Genomic DNA, 26,576 nt, shown 5'->3' on the forward strand with positions numbered 1-26,576 from the left:
CACACCAGCCCAGAACAGACCTCATCCTCTCAGCCAATGGACATTTAGGATACTGACAGCAACAGAATATTACAATGAACACTTAGCACCGTGACACCTCACAAAACATAACATTATTGGGTGGTGTGGTGACCAGAATGATATCCCTAACTCAAATGGTGACCAGAATGAACACAAATGGTGACCAGAATGAACACAAAATGGTGACCAGAATGATATCCCAAACACAAATGGTGACCAGAATGATATCCCTAACACAAATGGTGACCAGAATGAACACAAAATGGTGACCAGAATGATATCCCTAACACAAATGGTGACCAGAATGAACACAAAATGGTGACCAGAATGATATCCCTAACACAAAATGGTGACCAGAATTAACACAAAATGGTGACCAGAATGATATCCCTAACACAAAATGGTGACCAGAATGATATCCCTAACACAAAATGGTGACCAGAATGATATCCCTAACACAAATGGTGACCAGAATGATATCCCTAACACAAATGGTGACCAGAATGATATCCCTAACACAAATGGTGACCAGAATGATATCCCTAACACAAAATGGTGACCAGAATGATATCCCTAACTCAAAATGGTGACCAGAATGATATCCCTAACACAAATGGTGACCAGAATGATATCCCTAACACAAATGGTGACCAGAATGATATCCCTAACTCAAATGGTGACCAGAATGATATCCCTAACACAAATGGTGACCAGAATGATATCCCTAACACAAAATGGTGACCAGAATGATATCCCTAACACAAAATGGTGACCAGAATGATATCCCTAACACAAAATGGTGACCAGAATGATATCCCTAACACAAAATGGTGACCAGAATGATATCCCTAACACAAATGGTGACCAGAATGATATCCCTAACTCAAATGGTGACCAGAATGATATCCCTAACACAAATGGTGACCAGAATGATATCCCTAACACAAAATGGTGACCAGAATGATATCCCTAACACAAAATGGTGACCAGAATGATATCCCTAACACAAAATGGTGACCAGAATGATATCCCTAACACAAATGGTGACCAGAATGATATCCCTAACACAAATGGTGACAAGAATGATATCCCTAACACAAAATGGTGACCAGAATGATATCCCTAACTCAAAATGGTGACCAGAATGATATCCCTAACACAAAATGGCGACCAGAATGATATCCCTAACACAAAATGGTGACCAGAATGATATCCCTAACACAAAATGGTGACCAGAATGATATCCCTAACACAAAATGGTGACCAGAATGATATCCCTAACACAAAATGGTGACCAGAATGATATCCCTAACACAAAATGGTGACCAGAATGATATCCCTAACACAAAATGGCGACCAGAATGATATCCCTAACACAAAATGGCCAGCAGAGAAGCCAGAAAGAAGTGTTTGTGTCCTGGATGAGGTCTGTCTTGACTATGTTACATGCATAACCTCTATGACGATGTCAAGGGGTGAAGAGTCAGAGGTTAGAGGTAAAAAGGAGACAGGAAGTACATTCCAGGGCCACAGGACAAGGGGGTCACATGTTAGAAAGAAAAACATCAAAAGTGTCATTAAATTATCATGAACAAATCCAGTCATAGGATTGGTTCAACTTGGCGGCGGGTTGATTAATCGATTGAAACGATTGGCCCGTGAGTTTGGTTGTGTCATCATCTCTCTCCAGTGGTAGCCCGACATGTTAGTGACACGTGATGACACGGGACGTGGGGGGGCACACATATGTTGGGGCATAGGAGGCTGGTGAGGGGAGGACGTGCTCACAGTAATGGATGGAATAGATGGATGGATGGGTTTGATTTACCATTCATTCATTCTGTTACTGTTCCGTTACTATGAGCCCGTCCTCACATTCAAAGCGCCACCACTGGTTTGGGGTGAGGCCTGTGTTGGGGGCGTGGCCACGCTGCTTGTACCTGCCCAGGAAATGCTCCGTTGGAGCCGAACCGGAACTGGGGACGGGGCGAAGGACAGACCCAGAGAGGAGAGAGAGCCCACTGGACGAGCCAGGTCGCCATTCAACACAGCAGAGCCAATCACAAATTAGCATGACAGGAAATGGAAAATAATAAACCAATTTAAAAAAATATGAGGATAAAATGAATTTACAGTGGAGGGAAAACAGTAGGAATTAAAATATGAGAAAAAAATAAGACAGTGGATAAAATACCAAATTAAATTCACAATATATAAAATAGGGAACTCGTAAAAAAATATATGTGAAACACACAACAGACAATGATGGAACAAGCAATGTGTGTGTGATCTGTTTGTAAGAGACACACACTGTCCCCTCCCACCAACACACACACTGTCCCCTACCACCAACACACACTATCCAACACACACACTGTCCCCTCCCACCAACACACACACTGTCCCCTACCACCAACACACACTATCCAACACACACACTGTCCCCTCCCACCAACACACACACTGTCCCCTCCCACCAACACACACTCTGTCCCCTCCCACCAACACACACACTGTCCCCTCCCACCAACACACACACTGTCCCCTCCCACCAACACACACACTGTCCCCCTCCCACCAACACACACACTATCCAACACACACACTGTCCCCCTCCCACCAACACACACACTGTCCCCCTCCCACCAACACACACACTGTCCCCTCCCACCAACACACACACTGTCCCCTCCCACCAACACACACACTGTCCCCTCCCACCAAACACACACTGTCCCCCTCCCACCAACACACACACTGTCCCCCTCCCACCAACACACACACTGTCCCCTCCCACCAACACACACACTGTCCCCTCCCACCAACATACACACTGTCCCCTCCCACCAACACACACACTGTCCCCTCCCACCAACACACACACTGTCCCCTTCCCACCAACACACACACTGTCCCCTCCCACCAAAACACACACTGTCCCCCCACCAACACACACACTGTCCCCTCCCACCAACATACACACTGTCACCTCCCACCACACTATCCAACACACACTGTCACCTCCTCAACACACACACTATCCAACACACACTGTCCCCTCCCACCAACACACACACTGTCCCCTCCCACCAACACACACACTGTCCCCTCCCACCAACACACACACTGTCCCCTCCCACCAACACACACACTGTCCCCCTCCCACCAACACACACACTGTCCCCCTCCCACCAACACACACACTGTCCCCCTCCCACCAACACACACACTGTCCCCCTCCCACCAACACACACACTGTCCAACACACACACTGTTCCCTCCCACCAACACACACACACTGTCCCCTCCCACCAACACACACACTGTCCCCTCCCACCAACACACACACTGTCCCCCTCCCACCAACACACACACTATCCAACACACACACTGTCCCCTCCCACCAACACACACTGTCACCTCCCACCAACACACACACTGTCACCTCCCACCAACACACAATTATAATATCCAACACACCACTACACCCCACTCCCCTCTCCCTCCTCACCTGTGTTAGAGCGCTGGATGAGTCCAGGCTTGCCCCCTTGGATGGGCCCAGGGGGGTTAAGGGCTACGGGGGTCGGGGCGGGGGTGGCTGTGCTGGCGGGCGCTGGCAGTCTGAGTGGGGGCTCCTTGACCCCTCCATGGCCATGAGGACAGAGGACAGCTCCTGGAGAGGCATGTTACCCAGCTCAGAGGAGAAGGGACTGGGAGGGTTCTCCAGACACATCAACCAGCTGGTGTTACCTGGACAGGAGAGAAGTCAATTACCCCCCTGGAGTCCACTGACGCCCCGGTGGGTCAATCTAAGTCACATCACAAAATCCCCATCAAAATCAGTCAGTTTCAGCAACAAAAAAAACAAAACAAAAATCGGTCTTATCACGTAAACGGAGTCCTAACGTTTTTTTAAATCAAATAGCTAAATGATCCACAGTATGACATCATAAAACCATTCCATATGTCAGCTTAGCACCCCCCACCTCCAATGAGTTTTAGGAATTAACCAATTAATCAAAGGGGTGCGTCACTTGAGTGGGTTGAGTCACTGATGTGATCTTCCCCCCCTTGGGTTGTGCCGTGGCGGAGATCTTTGTGGGCTACACTCGGCCTTGTCTCAGGATGATAAGTTGGTGGTTGAAGATATCCCTCTAGTGGTGTGGGGGCTTTGGCAAAGTGGGTGGGGTTATATCCTTCCTGCTTAGCCCTGTCCGGGGGTACCATTGGATGAGGCCACAGTGTCTCCTGACCCCTCCTGTCTCAGCCTCCAGTATTTATGCTGCAGTAGTTTGTGTCTCGGGGGGCTGGGTCAGTTTGTTATATCTGGAGTACTTCTCCTGTCCTATTCGGTGTCCTGTGTGAATTTAAGTATGCTCTCTCTAATTCTCTTTCTGTCTTTCGGAGGACCTGAGCCCTAGGACCATGCCTTAGGACTACCTGGCATGATGACTCCTTGCTGTCCCCAGTCCACCTGGCCGTGCTGCTGCTCCAGTTTCAACTGTTCTGCCTTATTATTATTCGACCATGCTGGTCATTTATGAACATTTGAACATCTTGGCCATGTTCTGTTATAATCTCCACCTGGCACAGCCAGAAGAGGACTGGCCACCCCACATAGCCTGGTTCCTCTCTAGGTTTCTTCCTAGGTTTTGGCCTTGCTAGAGAGTTTGTCCTAGCCACCGTGCTTCTACACCTGCGTTGCTTGCTGTTTGGGGTTTTAGGCTGGGTTTCTGTACAGCCCTTTGAGATATCAGCTGATGTACGAAGGGCTATATAAACACATTTGATTTGATTTGAATTAGTCAGGTCAGAGGAGGAAGAGAGATCGAGAAGAACAGAGAAAATAATCTAAAATGGTCTGTATCTTCCGTGTGTAAACAGATGAAGAGGAAGTTATTCAACAGGTGTGTGTGTGGTGTGGTGTGGTGTGGTGTGTGGTGTGGTGTGGTGTGTGGTGTGTGGTGTGTGTGTGTGTGTGTGTGGTGTGTGTGTGTGTGTGTGTGTGTGTGTGGTGTGGTGTGGTGTGGTGTGTGTGTGTGTGTGTGTGTGTGTGTGGTGTGTGTGTGTGTGTGGTGTGGTGTGTGGTGTGTGTGGTGTGTGTGGTGTGGTGTGTGTGTGTGTGTGGTGTAGGTGTGGTGTGGAGTGTGTGGTGTGGTGTGGTGTGGTGTGGTGTGGAGTGTGTGGTGTGGTGTGTGTGGTGTGGTGTGGTGTGGTGTGGAGTGTGTGGTGTGGTGTGGTGTGGTGTGGTGTGGTGTGGTGTGGAGTGTGTGGTGTGGTGTGGTGTGTGTGGTGTGGTGTGGTGTGGTGTGTGGTGTGGTGTGTGGTGTGGTGTGTGGTGTGTGGTGGTGGTGGTGTGGTGTGTGGTGTGGTGTGTGGTGTGTGGTGTGGTGTGTGGTGTGTGGTGTGTGGTGTGGTGTGGTGTGGTGTGGTGTGGTGGTGTGGTGTGGTGTGGTGGTGTGTGGTGTGGTGGTGTGTGGTGTGTGGTGTGTGGTGTGGTGGTGTGTGGTGTGTGGTGTGGTGTGGTGTGGTGGTGTGGTGTGTGTGTGGTGTGGTGTGTGGTGTGGTGTGGTGGTGTGTGTGGTGGTGTGGGTGGTGTGGTGTGGTGGTGTGGTGTGTGTGTGGTGTGGTGTGGTGTGGTGTGTGGTGTGGTGTGGTGGTGTGTGTGGTGGTGTGGGTGGTGTGTGGTGTGGTGTGGTGGTGTGTGGTGTGGTGTGGTGGTGTGTGGTGTGTGGTGTGGTGTGTGGTGTGGTGTGGTGTGTGGTGTGGTGTGTGGTGTGTGGTGTGGTGTGGTGTGGTGGTGTGGTGTGGTGTGGTGGTGTGTGGTGTGTGGTGTGTGGTGTGGTGGTGTGGTGGTGTGTGGTGTGTGGTGTGGTGTGGTGTGGTGGTGTGGTGTGTGTGTGTGGTGTGGTGTGTGGTGTGGTGTGGTGTGTGGTGTGGTGTGGTGGTGTGTGTGGTGGTGTGGGTGGTGGTGTGGTGTGTGTGTGTGGTGTGGTGTGTGGTGTGGTGTGGTGGTGTGTGTGGTGGTGTGGGTGGTGTGTGGTGTGGTGTGGTGGTGTGTGGTGTGGTGTGGTGGTGTGTGGTGTGGTGTGGTGTGTGGTGTGGTGTGGTGGTGTGTGTGGTGGTGTGGGTGGTGTGTGGTGTGGTGTGGTGGTGTGGGTGGTGTGTGGTGTGGTGTGGTGGTGTGTGGTGTGGTGTGTTTACCTGAGGGTCTGCGTATGAAGATCTCGGCCCATCCCTGGGTCAGAACGGGCAGGAACTCTGCCAGGCTCGGCTTGTCTTTGAGGGGGTCCTTAGGGGGAGCACAGGGGGAAGGAGAGGGGGGCTCCAGGCCATCCAGACAGGGGCCGGAGGAGGAGGAGGGGGGAGAGAGGGGGACACCACACAGCTCTCCTCCCTCAGAGGGTGAGACCAGGGGGCTGAGGCTCTGGGCTGGACCTGCACGGAGGGCATGGCCACCTGAGGGGGGAGAAGGAGAAAGAACGGGTGGAGAGAAGGAGGAATTAGTGACATATCGCCATCCCTACCTTACATGGAACGAAGGAGAGATAGAGAGACCCCTTCAGATTATTTCAGCCACGCCCGTTGCCCCAGAACATTATTCCTCACACAGCCATGCAATCTCCATAGACAAACATTGGCAGTAGAATGGCCTTACTGAAAAGCTTAGTGACTTACGTGGCACCATCATAGGATGCCACCTTTCCAACAAGTCAGTTCGTCAAATTTCTGACCTGCTAGAGCTGCTCCAGTCAACTGTAAGTGCTGTTATTGTGAAGTGGAAACGTCAAGGAGCAACAACGGCTCAGACGCAAAGTGGTAGGCCACACAAGCTTAAAGAACGGGACCGCCGAGTGCTGTCCTCAGATGCAACACTCATTTCTGAGTTCCAAACTGCCTCTGGAAGCAAACTCAGCAAAATAACTGTTCGTTGGGACCTTCATGAAATGGTTTTCAATGGCCGAGCAGCCGCACACAAGTCTAAGATCACCATGCGCTATGCCAAGCGTCAGCTGGAGTGGTGTAAAGCTCTCCACCATTGGACTCTGGAGCAGTGGAAACGCGTTCTCTGGAGTGATGAATCACACTTCACCATCTGGCCGTCCCGATGGACGAATCTGGGTTTGGTGGATGCCAGGAAAACGCTACCTGCTCCAATGCATAGTGCCAACTGTAAAGTTTGGTGGAGGAGGGTGTTTTCTGGGGCTGTTTTTCATGGTTCGGGCTAGGCCCCTTAGTTCCAGTGAAGGGAAATCTTTACACTACAGCATACAATGACATTCTAGAGGATTCTGTGCTTCCAACATTGTGGTAATAGTATGAGGAAGGCCCTTTCCTGTTTCAGCATGACAATGTCCCTGTGCACAAAGCGAGATCCATGCAGAAATGGTTTGTCAAGGTTGGTGTGGAAGAACTTGACTGGCCTGCACAAAGCCCTGACCTCAACCCCATCAAACACCTTTAGGACGAATTGGAACACCAACTGTGAGCCAGGCCTAATCACCTAACACCAGTGTCTGACCTCACTGATGCTCGTGAGGCTGAACAGAAGCAAGTCCCTGCAGCAATGTTCCGACATCTAGTGGAAAGCCTTCCCAGAACAGTGGAGGGGGACCAACTCAATATTAATGCCCACGATTTTGGAATGAGATGTTCAATGAGCAGGTGTCCACATACTTTAGATCATGTAGTGTATAGAATAGATAGCTAGATAGAGAGAACGTCATCTCCCTACCTGACAGGGATTGTACTCTGATGACAGTAGAGAGAGAGAAGGATAGAGAGAGAGAGAGAGACAGGGAGAGAGAGAGAGAGAAGGATAGAGAGTGAGAGAGACAGAGAGCGTTCCTCATCTTCCTATCTGACAGGGATCGTACTCTGATGACAGTAGAGAGAGAGAAGGAGAGAGAGAGAGAGAGACAGGGAGAGAGAGAGAGAGAAGGATAGAGAGTGAGAGAGACAGAGAGCGTTCCTCCTCTCCCTACCTGACAGGGATCGTACTCTGATGACAGTAGAGAGAGAGAAGGATAGAGAGAGAGAGAGACAGGGAGAGAGAGAGAGAGAAGGATAGAGAGAGAGAGAGAGAGAAGGGAGAGAGAGAGAGAGAGAGAAGGATAGAGAGAGAGAGAGAGACAGGGAGAGCGTTCCTCCTCTTCCTACCTGACATGGATCGTACTCTGATGACAGTAGAGAGAGAGAAGGAGAGAAAGAGAGAGAGACAGGGAGAGAGAGAGAGAGAAGGATAGAGAGAGAGAGAGACAGGGAGAGAGAGAGAGAGAGAGAGAAGGATAGAGAGAGACAGGGGAGAGAGAGAGAGAGAGAAGGATAGAGAGTGAGAGAGAGAGAGCGTTCCTCATCTTCCTACCTGACAGGGATCGTACTCTGATGACAGTAGAGAGAGAGAAGGAGAGAAAGAGAGAGAGACAGGGAGAGAGAGAGAGAGAAGGATAGAGAGAGAGAGAGAGAGAGAGAGAGAGAGAGAGAGAGAAGGATAGAGAGAGAGAGAGAGAGAGAGAGAGAAGGATAGAGAGAGAGACAGGGAGAGCGTTCCTCCTCTTCCTACCTGACATGGATCGTACTCTGATGACAGTAGAGAGACAGGAAGAGAGAGAGAGAGAGAGAGCGAGACAGGGAGAGAGAGAGAGAGAAGGATAGAGAGAGAAGGATAGAGAGAGAGAGAGAGAGAGAGAGAGAGAAGGATAGAGAGAGAGAGAGACAGAGAGAGCGTTCCTCATCTTCCTACCTGACATGGATCGTACTCTGATGCGTGAGGCTCTGTTGAGCTGTTGACTGGACTGGGACTCCAGTTTGGCCGGAGCCTCTTTGGTCTGACGGGTGTGAAGGGAGGGGTCTGACCTACAGGGGGCAGGAGAGAGACCGGATATTACTGACAGTGTGTGTTACCGTGTGGTTGTGTATGGGTTACCGTGTGTGTATGTATATGGGTTACCGTGTGTGTATATGGGTTACCGTGTGTGTGTGTGTGTGTGTGTATATGGGTTACTGTGTGTGTGTATATGGGTTACCGTGTGTGTGTGTGTATATGGGTTAAATGTGTGTGTATATGGGTTACCGTGTGTGTATATGGGTTAACGTGTGTGTGTATATGGGTTACTGTGTGTGTGTATATGGGTTACCGTTTGTGTGTATATGGTTTACTGTGTGTGTGTGTGTATATGGGTTACCGTGTGTGTGTATATGGGTTAAATGTGTGTGTATATGGGTTACCGTGTGTGTATATGGGTTACCGTGTGTGTGTGTGTGTGTGTGTGTGTGTGTGTGTGTGTGTGTGTGTGTGTGTGTGTGTGTGTGTGTGTGTGTGGTTACCTGGTCATCTCTCCCCCTCCTCCCAGCCTCTCAGCCATGTCCATTCCCAGTAGGGCCTGGCTCCTGACCCCACCACTGGTCGTTATGGTGATCAGCTTGTTACCCACCAGCCAGGTCATACTGCGACCCCCCGCCAGAAGGAACTCTGCTATAGGAGACCTGGCAAAGGTTAAGGGCCAGGGGTCAAGTCAAGGTCACTTAGTTCCGAGGGCTTATGGCAGTTGATAATCATAGAAGACCTTGTGTCCTTTTTCCCCGTTGTGATTGGGTGAATAATGAAGACGAGAGTGAAGACCCACAAGGTCACTAATACCTTATGCTGCAGTAGTTTGTGTCGGGGGCCAGGGTCAGTTTGTTATATCTGGAGTACTTCTCCTGTCCTATTCCTGTGTCCTGTGTGAATTTAAGTATGCTCTCTCTAATTCTCTCTTTCTTTCTCTCGGAGGACCTGAGCCCTAGGACCATGCCTCAGGACTACCTGACATGATGACTCCTTGCTGTCCCCAGTCCACCTGGCCGTGCTGCTGCTCCAGGTTCAACTGTTCTGCCTGTGATTATTATTATTTGACCATGCTGGTCATTTATGAACATTTGAACATCTTGGCCATGTTCTGTTATAATCTCCACCCGGCACAGCCAGAAGAGGACTGGCCACCCCACATAGCCTGGTTCCTCTCTAGGTTTCTTCCTAGGTTTTGGCCTTTCTAGGGAGTTTTTCCTAGCCACCGTGCTTCTACACCTGCATTGCTTGCTGTTTGGGGTTTTAGGCTGGGTTTCTGTACAGCCCTTTGAGATATCAGCTGATGTACGAAGGGCTATATAAATAAATTTGATTTGATTTTGATTTGATTTACTAAAGGCAGGAAATATCCCGTGGTCAACCCCCCGTCCGTGCGTACCTCTTGGGCAGCGCTGAGAAGTTGGAGAAGACGTATCGGGCCATCATGTCCAGACAGGTCTCCGTTAACTCCAGGTGGACGGTCTTTAACCCATCGTCTGCCTGGCTCACGGTGTTCTCGTCAGAAGAACCCAGACTACACGTGGTGCTGGAGGTGTGCATCCTACAGCCAGGGGGTGGCAGATAAGGTGTCAGAGAGGGTGTCCGAGAGGGGTGCCAGATAAGGGTGTCAGATAAGGGTGTCAGAGAGGGTGTCAGATAAGGGTGTCAGAGAGGGTGTCAGATAAGGGTGCCCGAGAGGGGTGCCAGATAAGGGTGCCAGATGAGGGTGCCAGATGAGGGTGTCAGAGAGGGGTGTCAGAGAGGGGTGTCAGAGAGGCAGGGGAGACACACACACCAGTGGAGGCTGCTGAGGGGAGGATGGCTCATAATGACGTCTGGAACGGAGTGAATGGAATCAAAACACCTTCTAAATATAAATAACCTTTGATACCATGACAACTACTCCCTTCCAGACGATATTATGGGCCATCCTCCCCTCAGCAGCCTCCACTGACACACACACAGTCTGCAAGATCCACACACACACACACACAGTTTACAAGATCCCCACACACACACACACACACACACACACACACACACACACACACACACACACAGTTTACAAGATCCACACACACGTAAGCTCAGAATCACACACACGCAGCATTGCATTCTCCCACACATGGCTCTTATCTTTCTCTCAGGTGTACACCACTGATGTACCAACACAGATGAGCCAATCTCTCTCTCCCACACACACACAAGCTGGGACTTGGTATAAGTCACTGTAGCGGCAGCCGGGGCGCTTGAAATGATCCGTCATCCGTTCCCTCTGTGGATGTGAAGTGCTATGCTTACTGCTGACAGGGTGTCTCTTCTACAAAGGCCCGGGAACCACAGCTGGTGTCAGAGATAGAGGAAGACAGACCAGGCGTGTTTATGTTGAAGGAGAGAGAGAGAGAACACTAGAACAACACGCTGCTCAGAGCTGAGGGCCCGGGGGAACTGATGTACCGTAATATCCCAGTCACCTGATCTACATCTCCCTTCAGCATTCCTCCCTGGAGACCCCCCCATCGCATCCCGGTAACCACGGTAACCACCGCCAGGGGAAACGGAACACACAGCTACTGTTCTGTAGGACAAGTTACACCGGTCTTCAAGGGGAGTGACATCGCCACAGGGAACGGGTTTGACGTAAGGAACCGAGAGTTCAGACAAACACCGTCCAAACTACAACAGGAAGTAGTTAGGAAGTAATCTTATGGACCGATACTTTCAGCCTCTATGTCCACACATCTACATGATAGACTAGATATTGAGAAGACTCTGTATGTGTTTTAAACTAATGTAGATCATTCAAACTGCCTGCCTGTCTGTCTCCCTCCCTGTCTGTCTATCTTACTGTCTGCCTGTCTCCCTCCCTCCCTGTCTGTCTGACTGCCTCCCTCCCTCCCTCCCTGTCTGTCTGTCTGTCTGCCTGTCTGTCTGCCTGCCTGTCTGTCTGTCTGTCTGTCTCCCTCCCTGTCTGTCTGCCTGTCTGTCTGTCTGCCTGCCTGTCTCCCACCCTGTCTGCCTGCATGTCTGTCTCCCACCCTTCAATCCTTCAAGCCCTGAGACACTGAGACAGTAGCATCCTTCAAGCCCTGAGACAGTAGCATCCTTCAAGCCCTGAGACACACTGAGACAGTAGCATCCTTCAAGCCCTGAGACACTGAGACAGTAGCATCCTTCAAGCCCTGAGACACTGAGACAGTAGCATCCTTCAAGCCCTGAGACACTGAGACAGTAGCATCCTTCAAGTCCTGAGACACACTGAGACAGTAGCATCCTTCAAGCCCTGACACACTGAGACAGTAGCATCCTTCAAGCCCTGAGACACTGAGACAGTAGCATCCTTCAAGCCCTGACACACTGAGACAGTAGCATCCTTCAAGCCCTGAGACAGTAGCATCCTTCAAGCCCTGAGACACTGAGACAGTAGCATCCTTCAAGCCCTGAGACAGTAGCATCCTTCAAGCTCTGAGACACACTGAGACAGTAGCATCCTTCAAGTCCTGAGACACTGAGACAGTAGCATCCTTCAAGCACTGAGACACTGAGACAGTAGCATCCTTCAAGCCCTGAGACACACTGAGACAGTAGCATCCTTCAAGCCCTGAGACACTGAGACAGTAGCATCCTTCAAGCACTGAGACAGTAGCATCCTTCAAGTCCTGAGACACTGAGACAGTAGCATCCTTCAAGCCCTGAGACACTGAGACAGTAGCATCCTTCAAGCCCTGAGACACTGAGACAGTAGCATCCTTCAAGCCCTGAGACACTGAGACAGTAGCATCCTTCAAGTCCTGAGACACACTGAGACAGTAGCATCCTTCAAGCCCTGAGACACACTGAGACAGTAGCATCCTTCAAGCCCTGAGACACACTGAGACAGTAGCATCCTTCAAGCACTGAGACACTGAGACAGTAGCATCCTTCAAGCCCTGAGACACACTGAGACAGTAGCATCCTTCAAGCTCTGAGACACTGAGACAGTAGCATCCTTCAAGTCCTGAGACACTGAGACAGTAGCATCCTTCAAGCCCTGAGACACACTGAGACAGTAGCATCCTTCAAGCTCTGAGACACTGAGACAGTAGCATCCTTCAAGCTCTGAGACACTGAGACAGTAGCATCCTTCAAGCTCTGAGACACTGAGACAGTAGCATCCTTCAAGCTCTGAGACACTGAGACAGTAGCATCCTTCAAGCTCTGAGACACTGAGACAGTAGCATCCTTCAAGCTCTGAGACACTGAGACAGTAGCATCCTTCAAGCTCTGAGACACTGAGACAGTAGCATCCTTCAAGCCCTGAAACACTGAGACAGTAGCATCCTTCAAGCCCTGAGACACTGAGACAGTAGCAGGGATACAAAGGGGGGATGATAGATTAATGGAGAGATGACATAACCTGAGCCCTTTAGAGGAAGGAACAAGTGTGAGACGAGAGAAGAGGAACATTCCCTCTTCTTCCTCTAGGTGGCTCATGCCTCTAGAAGTTATTTTCCCTCCACCTGCGTCAGTTCGGTCCGTCTTGTGTAACAGAATATAACAAACGTCTTGTCTGTGTGCCAAATGGCATCCTATTCCCTATATAGAGCACTACTTTAGACCAGGGCCCATAGGACACCTCTGGACAAAAGCATATAGACACTGCAGCCGGCTCTCCCAAGAGGTTATGGCTGATGCTATCGCTAACACCAATCGCTAACACTATCACTACTGCCAACACTATCGCTTTGGCTAATGCTAATGCTATGGCTAATGCTAACTCAGACCAAGTCCCAGCTTGTGACCAGCACAACCCAGCAGCACAGTTTACACAGCAAACAGAGTGTTCAACCCTTAATTGACCCTTGACCCGGTGGCACTGACCCAGCTGCTCTGGTGGACACCCATTCAGACCGCCATGACCCCAAAATGACCAAAGAATATCTTCCCCTTACGTCACCAGATCGGCACCGTCCTCAAGGTGCTCGTTTGGGAGCACATCACCACGGAGCACTTATCACCTTCACCTGGCCATATGGAACGTTAAGTGCATGGTTTAGTGTTGAGATCAAGTCTGGAGACCTAGTCCCTAAATAGGCCTCCACTTTTGACCAGGGATGAGAAGTAGGGTTCCATTTGGGACGGTGGTGATTTCCAGGACCCTAAAACCCTTGAAGCACAACAACATACAGTCTGAGGGAAAGGTATCCACCATTCACTAGGGCTCTGTGTCAGTCTCCTATCTGTTACTACTGGGCTGTGCCTCAATCCATAAGGACGCTGCCTCTTGAGGCAGGGAGAGGGAGGCAGCGAGCCTTTTGGAATGAGACACGGCCGTAGTGTTATTCTATCATCAGTTTATCCAGCCAGCCATCACAATGACAGCTCTTTAAATATAGTTCTGCATTACAGCAGTGGCTGTGTCCGATTCTCTCTCTCACACACACACACACACACACACACACACACACCATAGTCACACACTGAGGCGAGTCTGTTAGACCTTCTGTTCGAGGAATCCCAAATACTGTACTTTCTTATAGGCACAGATCTAGGATCAGCTCAACTGGCCCCAATCCTATCCCTAACCATTAGAGGGGAAACACAAAACTGGTCTTGGATCAGTGTGTAAAGGGGAAGCTCCTCAGGCTGTCTAGTGATCGTCTCCTGCACCCTGCTGGTCAGGAGGGGGACTGACAGTTATACAGATTGTAACAGGGCCTGGTAAACTACACACTTCTTCCTCTGTCTCCTGGTACTTCAGTAGCCTGGTCCCAGATCAGTTCTTCCCTCTCCTTGGGACAATTTGGATTCGAACTAGTACTTCAGTAGCCTGGTCCCAGATCAGTTTGTGCTCCTGCCAACTCCATAGGAGGTCATTGTCAAGACAAATTGTTTGGCATGACGACGAGTTACCGTGATAACAAACAGACTGGCTAGTTTTTGAGAGCTGACTAGTTGAGTGTCAGCTGAACTAATTCCCCATCTGACAGAGCGCTCAACAACCTATGGACTCCTATGGGTTTGAGATACACAGATGGAGAGAAATGATGAAACATTATCTAACCACCACCAACTGCAATGTCTGATTCACTCTCACAGTCAGCTACGCTCACAGTCAGCCACGCTCACAGTCAGCCACGCTCACAGTCAGCCACGCTCACAGTCAGCCACTCTCACAGTCAGCCACTCTCACAGTCAGCCACTCTCACAGTCAGCCACGCTCACAGTCAGCCACGCTCACAGTCAGCCACTCTCACAGTCAGCCACGCTCACAGTCAGCCACTCTCACAGTCAGCCACTCTCACAGTCAGCCACTCTCACAGTCAGCCACTCTCACAGTCAGCCACTCTCACAGTCAGCCACTCTCACAGTCAGCCACTCTCACAGTCAGCCACTCTCACAGGTAAGTAGGTGTAGTGATTGGTGCATGGCAGGAGTCATTGAGTCAGTTGGAGACAGACACCACAAAACCCCCAACTCAGTCCGTCACTCTGTCATAGAGGAGGGGTAGCATAATTCTGGTAACTTTCCCCAAAATTCCCAGACATCCCAATTGGAATATTCCTCGAATCTGGAAGGAATGATCGGAAAATCCAGGAATTTTCCAGCCGGGATTTCTTGAAAACCTGGGAATTGTGGGAAAGTTACCGTAATTTTGTAACTGAGATAATCAACGAATCCCGACATCCCACAGACAGACAGATGGCTGTAGATCAGCGGAGGGAGCTGAACACTGAGCATCTGTGGGTCAAACCAATGCAACACAAAACTACACAGGCAGCATGCAAAGCATGTGTGTAAGACTGGCTTCTCATTGGCCCAGAACGCAGTAGTCCCTTCCCACAGGGAAGAGGAAAAGCCAATCATTGGTAGCAGTGGCTGTCAGTCTTGTCGTCTCAGTACACCCAGTAGGGCCATGTTTTTCTCCAGCCAGTCAGTCAGTCGGGGTAAATTAAATCCAGTCAGCACAGCAAAAACCCAGCAAACACCACAACCGAAAAACAAACAAAAATAACTATTCATAACAAACCAAAGCATCAGAGAAATTAAAGAAGCCAAAACGGGGTTAAACAGGAAAACATTGACAGAAATTTAGATGTTTTCCAAAGCACAAACTGCATGCAACAAAATCAGTCAAATGTCGTAAAAAATAAATAAAAAGACGACGATTGCAGCCCAGAACTCAACACATCCTCCTCCAGCATGCCACCGCCACCCAACCCAGGTTTCCCTGGCAACCGCCCACCGGTCCTTATGACGACGGCTCCCCCCCCCACCAAGCCCCCCCACCCCTCCAACGGAAGCAAGAAATGTTATTTTCTGGGTTTTATTTCCTGGTTACCCAGAGTGCTCTCTACCTGCGCACCGCGTGCTCGGAGACGCTGATGCTTCGGGAGCGGAAGGCGTCCATGGCCGACAGATCTCTCAGCTCTTTAACGGGAGAGCCGGTACTCGCCGCGACACCTGCTGCCATTGACGCCTGCTGCTGCTGGTGGTGGGCCTTCGCCATTTTGGCTGCCCGTAGGCTGGGACCATGGCAACGTGGCAGGAGTGGAGGGTGGAAGGTGTGTGGGGGGTAGGGGGCAAGTTGGTGTGTGTGGGAAAGGGGGTGGGTGGGATTGTGTGTTGGAAAGAGGGACAGAGTAGGAGTGGGCGAGGGACGTGAGGGCGGGGGGGGAAGAGGTAACGGCCAACAGGAAACGGAAATCAGGATATGTCGCCCGTCACGTCAGAAACGACCCCCAGGTGACCGACGGAGACACGGGCAAGGGGGTGGGGCACGAAGGTCAAAGGGTCAGAGGGCGAAGGTCAGGGGGATGAGCAAAAGAGTGTGCCAATAGCAATGGAGGGATCCAGGGTGTCACCGACCCCGAAACCACACCCACAACGCAGCACCCAGTCAGAGGAGGGGATGGGGGGGGGGGGGGTCAAATCAACCAAAGAGTAAACATAAACAAACAAACAAAAACAAGTTGAGAAAATTAACAGCAGTAAAACACTATGAATCGCACAAATAGGAACAGAAATATCAGAAAGGAAGGAACAACTATAAAGCAACAGGGAGATAAAACAGCATCAGCTTTTTCCACAACAAACACAAACTACTCCTGGAAGAAAAGGAGACGTCATCACACTGAGCAGCAAGAGGACGCCGTTGCCATGACTCAGGATGCGTCCCAAAATGGCAACCTCTTCCCTCTACAGTGCACCACCCTATGGGTCAAAAGTAGTGCACTGTGAAGGGAATAGGTTGCCATTTGGGACACCGGGATCTGTTACAAGAGGATGGACTCCGAGCAGGAGGGGTTCAAATCAACACAACTGAAACAACCAACTGAAGAGATCGGCACGGCCTGAGGAGGGTTAATATGAACCAATGAACACAACAAGGGGGAAGGAAGAAGGTTAAAGGTTAAAAAAAAAAAAAAATCAACAACAAACGACAGAACCAACTGAGAGGAATGTGTTGGATGAAGCAGGTGTCGGAGGAGGAGGAGGAGGAGGAGGAGGAGGAGGAGAGCATGGCTGATCTAAAACCACCAATAAATCATGAACACGTGATCTACTGTCTCACTACAAACGGAGGTCTCATATACTACGACTCGTTGTCCATCGACGTCTAAGTCTGTAACCACTAGAGAGGACAGGAGAAACCAGGTTTAATGTGAGAATACTCTTTTTTTTTTTTTTTTTTTACCTTTATTTAACTAGGCAAGTCAGTTAAGAACAAATTCTTATTTTCAATGACGGCCTAGGAACAGTGGGTTAACTGCCTGTTCAGGGGCAGAACGACAGATTTGTAGCTCGGGGGTTTGAACTCACAACCTTCCGGTCACTAGTCCAACGCTCTAACCACTAGGCTACCTCACTGCTTCGTTTTATTTAAAACGTTCATTACTATATAAAAGTAGCTACAAGCTGAAAAGAGCCCCTGGTACAATGATCAGGTTTATATTATACAGCTGTCTGGGATGTGTTTATACACCTGGTTTATACAGCTGTCTGAGATGTGTTTATACACCTGGTTAATACAGCTGTCTGAGATGTGTTTATACACCTGGTTAATATGATACAACTGTCTGAGATGTGTTTATACACCTGGTTTATATTATACAGCTGTCTGAGATGTGTTTATACACCTGGTTTATACAGCTGTCTGAGATGTGTTTATACACCTGGTTTATACAGCTGTCTGAGATGTGTTTATACACCTGGTTTATACAGCTGTCTGAGATGTGTTTATACACCTGGTTTATACAGCTGTCTGAGATGTGTTTATACACCTGGTTTATACAGCTGTCTGGGATGTGTTTATACACCTGGTTAATACAGCTGTCTGGGATGTGTTTATACACCTGGTTTATACAGTTGTCTGAGATGTGTTTATACACCTGGTTTATACAGCTGTCTCAGATGTGTTTATACACCTGGTTTATACAGCTGTCTGAGATGTGTTTATACACCTGGTTTATACAGCTGTCTGAGATGTGTTTATACACCTGGTTTATACAGCTGTCTGAGATGTGTTTATACACCTGGTTTATACAGCTGTCTGAGATGTGTTTATACACCTGGTTTATACAGCTGTCTGAGATGTGTTTATACACCTGGTTTATACAGCTGTCTGAGATGTGTTTATACACCTGGTTTATACAGCTGTCTGGGATGTGTTTATACACCTGGTTTATATTATACAGCTGTCTGAGATGTGTTTATACACCTGGTTTATACAGCTGTCTGAGATGTGTTTGTACACCTGGTTTATACAGCTGTCTGGGATGTGTTTATACACCTGGTTTATACAGCTGTCTGGGATGTGTTTATACACCTGGTTTATACAGCTGTCTGGGATGTGTTTATACACCTGGTTAATATGATACAGCTGTCTGGGATGTGTTTATACACCTGGTTTATATTATACAGCTGTCTGGGATGTGTTTATACACCTGGTTTATACAGCTGTCTGAGATGTGTTTATACACCTGGTTTATACAGCTGTCTGAGATGTGTTTATACACCTGGTTTATATTATACAGCTGTCTGGGATGTGTTTATACACCTGGTTTATACAGCTGTCTGAGATGTGTTTATACACCTGGTTTATATTATACAGCTGTCTGAGATGTGTTTATACACCTGGTTTATACAGCTGTCTGAGATGTGTTTATACACCTGGTTTATACAGCTGTCTGAGATGTGTTTATACACCTGACATGCATCTCTCCAACTCCTGCAGAGGTACAGTAGATAGAGTAAGTATACATAGGAGCAGGACAGGGTCAAGGGGTCTGTGGGAGGGGTCAGTACAGGGTTAGGGGGTCTGGGTCAGAGGGAGGGGGTCAGGACAGGGTCAGGGGGTCTGGGAGGGTGGGAGGGGGTCAGGACAGGGTTAGGGGTCTGGGAGGGTGGGGGTCAGTACAGGGTTAGGGGGTCTGGGACGGTGGGAGGGGGTCAGGACAGGGTTAGGGGTCTGGGAGGGTGGGGGTCAGGACAGGGTTAGGGGGTCTGGGACGGTGGAAGGGGGTCAGGACAGGGTCAGGGGGTCTGGGACGGTGGGAGGGGGTCTGGGACGGTGGGAGGGGGTCAGGACAGGGTCAGGGGGTCTGGGACAGAGGAAGGGGTCAGTACAGGGTTAGGGGGTCTGGGACAGGGGGAGGGGTCAGTACAGGGTTAGGGGGTCTGGGTCAGAGGGAGGGGGTCAGTACAGGGTTTGGGGGTCGGACGGAGGGAGGGGGTCAGGACAGGGTTAGGGGGTCTGGGACGGAGGGAGGGGGTCAGTACAGGCTATTAATAGAATGTTGTTATTATGTGTTACTATTGGGAGTTAACATGGGAGTGTGCTTGTTACTATGGTGCGTTACTATGGGAGCATGGGCTTTGCCATGGAGGGCAAAAAAATAATAATCAGGAAGTGACATTTTGAGCGCCAACAGAAGAGAGGAAAATCAGGAGGAGAAAGAAGGAGAGAGAATCTACTCTTCTCCCCAAAGTCACCACAGAAAAAGCGAGGGAAGCGATTGGGAGTGGAGGGGGGCGGGCCCCAAGTCCATGGTCAACATTGGTGGATAAGTCAACTTGCTCACAGAATTAAAAAAAGAGCGATTCTAGACGATGTCAGTCAGGTCAGGACTTGATTATGACAGAATTCCAAGCTGGGTAGATTTTGGTTGACACTCCAAAGGAACCATTAGGGTGGCCTGGTTATGGGTAGAGGGTAGGATTTAGGTGGGACGCGGTTCAGGAAGTCACTTTTGTGAGTGATTTAATTATTAGCTTTTATTATAAGATTTTATAATGTGTTTTTATTTGGGAGAGACGGAGAGACAGAGAGACAGACAGAGAGAGAGACAGAGAGAGAGAGAGACAGAGAGACAGACAGAGAGACAGAGAGAGAAAGAGAGAGAGAGAGAGAAAGAGAGACAAAGAGACAGAGAGAGAGAAAAGACCCATCTCCTCTCTCTCCACCTCTTTGTGTATCTTGTGGTAATAATGTGCATGAGTTGACAACAACAACCAACAGAAAATATTTACCAACAAAAACAAACCACCAAAACAGAAATTATCACCATAGCAACCTGTGGGAAACCAAAACAACCATCACACCACAACGACAGTCATGCTGAGTCCTGTGTTACCTTGACAACACCAACCTCTTGTACGGCCATGCGGCCACAAGATCTTCAATGAGCAGTCATGTGACCCGGCCGTGTGTGTGGGTGTGTGTGTGTGTGTGTGTGTGTACCTCTTGGGCCTCTCATTGTGACCCGGCCGTGTGTGTGTGTGTGTGTGTGTGTGTGTGTGTGTGTGTGTGTGTGTGTGTACCTCTTGGGCCTCTCATTGAGGCTGGTGCTGCGAGCACGGAAGCTGCTCTGAGTGTCCTGGGTGTCATCGAACGGCATCAGAGCATTAGAGCGCAGACCCTGGAGAGAGAGATAGGAGAGGAGAGGAGAGAGGGGGAGAGAGAGAAAGAGGAGAGAGAGGGGGAGAGAGAGAAATAGGAGAGAGAGAAAGGGGGAGAGAGAGAAAGAGGAGAGAGAGGGGGAGAGAGAGGGGGAGAGAGAGAGAGAGGAGAGAGGGGGGGAGAGGGGAGAGAGGGGGAGAGAGAGAAAGAGGAGAGAGAGGGGGAGAGAGAGAAAGAGGAGAGAGAGGGGGAAGAGAGAGAAAGAGGAGAGAGAGGGGGAGAGAGAGAAAGAGGAGAGAGAGAGGGAGAGAGAGAGAGAGAGAGAGAGAGAGGAGAGAGAGAGAGAGGAGGGAGAGAGAGGGAGAGAGGGGGAGAGAGAGAGAGAGAGAGAGAGGGGAGAGAGAGAGGGGGAGAGAAAGAGGAGAGAGAGAGAGAGGGGGAAGAGAGAGAGAGAGAGGGGAGAGAAAGAGGAGAGAGAGAGAGAGGGGAGAGAAAGAGGAGAGAGAGAGAGAGGGGAGAGAAAGAGGAGAGAGAGAGAGGGAAGAGAAAGAGGAGAGAGAGAGAGGGCAGAGAGAGGGCAGAGAGAGGAGAGAGGAGAGGGAAGAGAGAGAGGAGAATGGAGGAGAGAGAGAGAGGAGGGAAGAGAGGAGAGGAGAAAGGAGGAGAGAGAGAGAGGGCAGAGAGGAGAGGGAAGAGAGGAGAGAGAGGAGAGGAGAAGAGAGGGAGAGAGAGAGAGGGCAGAGAGGAGAGGAGAGGGCAGAGAGGAGAGAGGGGGAGGGAGAGCGGGAGGGAGAGGAGAGAGAGAGGAGAGGAGAACGGAGGAGGTAGAGAGGGAGGAGAGAAAGGAGGAGAGAGGGAGAGGATAGAGAAAGAGGAGAGAGAAAGAGAGGAGAGAGGGGAGAGAGAAAGAGGAGAGAGAGGGGGAGAGAAAGAGAGAGAGAGAGGGGGAGGAGAGAGGGAGAGGGCAGAGAGGAGAGGAGAGGAGAAAGGAGGAGAGAGAGAGGAGAGGGCAGAGAGGAGAGAGGAGGAGAGAGAGAGAGGAGAGGGAAGAGAGAGAGGAGAGGGCAGAGAGAGAGGAGAGGGCAGAGAGAGGGGAGACAGCAGAGAGAGGGGAGACAGCAGAGAGAGAGGAGACAGCAGAGAGGAGAGGGCAGAGAGAGAGGAGACAGCAGAGAGAGAGGAGACGGCAGAGAGAGAGGAGACGGCAGAGAGGAGAGGGCAGAGAGAGAGAGGGCAGGAGGGGGGAGAGAGAGGAGGAGGGAGAGAGAGGAGGAGGGAGAGAGAGGAGAGGAGAGAGAGGTTACAAGGAAAATGTCTCAGGAAAGGTAGATTATGACACACGTGTAAACACAGAGACCACCTACCTTGGTGATGTACTGCACAAAGTCCTTTCTGAAGGTGAGTCTGCAGCGGATAAACCACATGGAGATGACATGGTGAGCCAACGACACAATGTACTGGTTAAACCTGGAGAGACACAATGTACTGGTTAAACCTGGAGAGACACACAATGTACTGGTTAAACCTGGAGAGAGACACAATGTACTGGTTAAACCTGGAGAGAGACAAAATGTACTGGTTAAACCTGGAGAGACACAATGTACTGGTTAAACCTGGAGAGAGACAATGTACTGGTTAAACCTGGAGAGACACAATGTACTGGTTAAACCTGGAGAGAGACACACAATGTACTGGTTAAACCTGGAGAGAGACAATGTACTGGTTAAACCTGGAGAGAGACAATGTACTGGTTAAACCTGGAGAGAGACACAATGTACTGGTTAAACCTGGAGAGAGACACAATGTACTGGTTAAACCTGGAGAGAGACACAATGTACTGGTTAAACCTGGAGAGAGACACAATGTACTGGTTAAACCTGGAGAGACACAATGTACTAGTTAAACCTGGAGAGACACAATGTACTGGTTAAACCTGGAGAGAGACACAATGTACTGGTTAAACCTGGAGAGACACACAATGTACTGGTTAAACCTGGAGAGAGACACAATGTACTGGTTAAACCTGGAGAGAGACACAATGTACTGGTTAAACCTGGAGAGACACAATGTACTGGTTTAACCTGGAGAGAGACACAATGTACTGGTTAAACCTGGAGAGAGACACAATGTACTGGTTAAACCTGGAGAGACACAATGTACTGGTTAAACCTGGAGAGACACAATGTACTGGTTAAACCTGGAGAGACACACAATGTACTGGTTAAACCTGGAGAGACACACAATGTACTGGTTAAACCTGGAGAGAGACACAATGTACTGGTTAAACCTGGAGAGAGACACAATGTACTGGTTAAACCTGGAGAGAGACACAATGTACTGGTTAAACCTGGAGAGACACACAATGTACTGGTTAAACCTGGAGAGAGACACAATGTACTGGTTAAACCTGGAGAGAGACACAATGTACTGGTTAAACCTGGAGAGAGAGACACAATGTACTGGTTAAACCTGGAGAGAGAGACACAATGTACTGGTTAAACCTGGAGAGAGAGACACAATGTACTGGTTAAACCTGGAGAGACACACTGTACTGGTTAAACCTGGAGAGAGACACAATGTACTGGTTAAACCTGGAGAGACACAATGTACTGGTTAAACCTGGAGAGACACAATGTACTGGTTAAACCTGGAGAGAGACACAATGTACTGGTTAAACCTGGAGAGACACAATGTACTGGTTAAACCTGGAGAGAGACACAATGTACTGGTTAAACCTGGAGATAGACACAATGTACTGGTTAAACCTGGAGAGACACACAATGTACTGGTTAAACCTGGAGAGACACAATGTACTGGTTAAACCTGGAGAGACACACAATGTACTGGTTAAACCTGGAGAGACACACAATGTACTGGTTAAACCTGGAGAGAGACACAATGTACTGGTTAAACCTGGAGAGAGAGACACAATGTACTGGTTAAACCTGGAGAGAGACACAATGTACTGGTTAAACCTGGAGAGACACACTGTACTGGTTAAACCTGGAGAGAGACACAATGTACTGGTTAAACCTGGAGAGACACAATGTACTGGTTAAACCTGGAGAGAGACACAATGTACTGGTTAAACCTGGAGAGACACAATGTACTGGTTAAACCTGGAGAGACACAATGTACTGGTTAAACCTGGAGAGAGAGAGAGGGGGGGGGGGTGGAGAGAGAGAGAGAGAGAGAGAGAGGGGGGGTGGAGAGAGAGAGATTGTACATTGTTAAAACACTGTATATATCTATATATATATGTATAATATGACATTTGTAATGTCTTTATTGTTTTGAAACTTCTGTATGTGTGATGTTTACTGTTCATTTTTATTGTTTATTTAACTTTATATATTATCTACCTCACTTGCTTTGGCAATGTTAACACATGTTACCCATGCCAATAAAGCCCTTGAATTGAATTGAGAGGTAGAGAGAGAAACAGAGTGAGAGAGCGTGTCTGTGAGCGTGCGTACGCATTTGTTCCACGTGTGTGTGTCGGGTACTCACTTGGAGGGGTTGGTGTAGGGCAGGGAGATGGCGAACACACTGACGTACTGCTCTGCTACAAAGTAAGCATAGAGATGTGGCAGCCGCACCAGAGCTACAACAACACACACACACACACACACACACTTAGCATGACATAATCTAACCTTGCCATGTGGCACCATCATCAACAGGTAAGGATGTAATCGAGGGTCACTGATTCTACAACTGAACAATCTTCCCTGTAAAGACACTAAAGTATATAACATGACTGTGTGAGGTATATTAGGTGTGTTTCCCATATGTAAACATCATCTAACATGAACTAGGAAGTGAAATACAAAGAATCCTTCACACATTCATTGGCTGATCTAACTTCCTGTATATACAGATCCTGTTCTCTGATTGGCTTCCATCTATCAGGGCGTGTAAACTAAGGTGTGTTCTCACTGGACAGGAATTCCAGCATGGGCGACGCCATGGCGACGGTTGCCGAGATGTGCGTCAGCTTGACGATGAGGGCGGGGAGGAGTTTAATCATGATGTCAGGCATCTCCACGGTGCACATGGTCAGGGCAACCACACACTGCTTGGCACAGCGGTATATGAGCCCTGCTTCCAGACACTGAACCAACTCCCTCTGAGAGATGAAGATGGCAGGACAGAAGAGAACAACGATGATGTTATTTATGATCAGATATTCAGATGAAACTATCAAAAGGCACAAGCTGTTTTTACCTGCCCGAGGTCACTTGCCCAAATGTTTTAATTTTCTACTTAGGCCTACAGTCACAGATGCCATTAATGGAATTGTCTTTCACTCAAACATGGGGTCACTTTTTACCAGCCATAGTATCTAGTGATTTAAATTCAGCAGACACTATTTACCAGCCATAGTAGGTCAATGTGTCAATGTGTTAATGTGTTAAAAAACCGTTGCGTTATGCTAATGAGCCTGAGGCTTTAGTCACGATCCCGGATCCGGGATGGGGAGATTCAAGAGGTTAATGTTTCAATGTGTCAATGTGTCAATGTGTCAATGTGTCAATGTGTCAATGTGTCAATGTGTCAATGTTTCAATGTGTCAATGTTTCAATGTGTCAATGTTTCAATGTGTCAATGTTTCAATGTTTCAATGTGTCAATGTGTCAATGTGTTAATGTGTTAATGTTTCAATGTTTCAATGTGTTAATGTGTCAATGTTTCAATGTTTCAATATGTCAATGTTTCAATGTGTCAATGTTTCAATGTGTTGCCGTCTGTTCGTGAACTTAAACTTGGTGGGCAGGCTTTTGTTCAAAATGTAACTAAGACTAATGCTTCTAATGAAAATACGCTCTTCGCCGTTATCAAAACATTGTTTCCGATGCCTATTTCAGTGTGTGTGTGTGTGTGTGTGTACCTGTCTGGCCTGTTCTAGGTAGTTGTGGTATGATGTGATAGCAGTGAGAACAGGTACTACAGCCAGCTGGACATCAGTACGACTGAAACCATCTGGAGTCTTCTTCAGACGCTCTGAGATAAGACGGTCTGTCACCTAGACAGACAGAGACCGAGAGAGAGAGACAGACAGAGAGAGAGAGAGAGACAGAGAGAGAGACAGAGAGAGACAGAGAGAGAGACAGAGAGAAAGACAGAAAAACAAACATATGGGCACAAATCCACAGTGTCAGTGAGGGAGCAGAGAGAGATCAAAGTGACAATTTGTGTGTTGTTACATTACCCAGCAAGAAAACCCTAATAACGTCTCTGAAACAGGAGGGGGAACTAACACCGACAAGGAAAACAGAACAGGAGGGGGAACTAACACCGACAAGGAAAACAGAACAGGAGGGGGAACGAACACCAACAAGGAAAACAGAACAGGAGGGGGAACTAACACCGACAAGGAAAACAGAACAGGAGGGGGAACGAACACCGACAAGGAAAACAGAACAGGAGGGGGAACTAACCCCGATCCCTGAAACCCCTTCCCTCTAACGAGACAGAAACCAACACAGGTGAAACCCCTTCCCTCTAACGAGACAGAAACCAACACAGGTGAAACCCCTTCCCTCTAACGAGACGGAAACCAACACAGGTGAAACCCCTTCCCTCTAACGAGACGGCAACCAACACAGGTGAAACCCCTTCCCTCTAACGAGACGGCAACCAACACAGGTGAAACCCCTTCCCTCTAACGAGACGGAAACCAACACAGGTGAAACCCCTACTGACTTAAAGAGGTGGCACCAATAAGCCCATCATCCAACCTCAAAAGCATCCATGTAAAAACCAAGACCTGTAACAGTGTGTACCATAGAACAGAGTGTAGAACAGAGTTGGTCTATGCTGCAGGGAGAGGACAGCAGCAGGACT

General features: G+C 49.0%; 1 protein-coding gene across 1 annotated transcript in view; it reads right to left on the reverse strand.

Moving 5' to 3' along the window:
- Window positions 1–26,576, reverse strand: part of LOC135537959 (tuberin-like) — a gene marked incomplete at its 3' end in the record, with an annotated part of 74,613 nt that overhangs the window by 14,321 nt on the left and 33,716 nt on the right. Inside the window, 13 exon segments of the mRNA XM_064963969.1 lie at window positions 3,533–3,661; window positions 3,664–3,771; window positions 6,226–6,480; window positions 8,765–8,877; window positions 9,349–9,507; window positions 10,248–10,409; window positions 16,186–16,353; window positions 20,651–20,748; window positions 22,094–22,196; window positions 24,240–24,333; window positions 24,669–24,858; window positions 25,621–25,755; window positions 26,516–26,576. The exon segment at window positions 26,516–26,576 is cut by the window's right edge and continues 62 nt beyond it. Of these exon segments, the coding sequence (XP_064820041.1) occupies window positions 3,533–3,661; window positions 3,664–3,771; window positions 6,226–6,480; window positions 8,765–8,877; window positions 9,349–9,507; window positions 10,248–10,409; window positions 16,186–16,353; window positions 20,651–20,748; window positions 22,094–22,196; window positions 24,240–24,333; window positions 24,669–24,858; window positions 25,621–25,755; window positions 26,516–26,576 (1,775 nt within the window).

The sequence above is a fragment of the Oncorhynchus masou genome, unplaced genomic scaffold (assembly GCF_036934945.1).
Source record: "Oncorhynchus masou masou isolate Uvic2021 unplaced genomic scaffold, UVic_Omas_1.1 unplaced_scaffold_877, whole genome shotgun sequence".
NCBI classification, from domain to species: domain Eukaryota; kingdom Metazoa; phylum Chordata; class Actinopteri; order Salmoniformes; family Salmonidae; genus Oncorhynchus; species Oncorhynchus masou.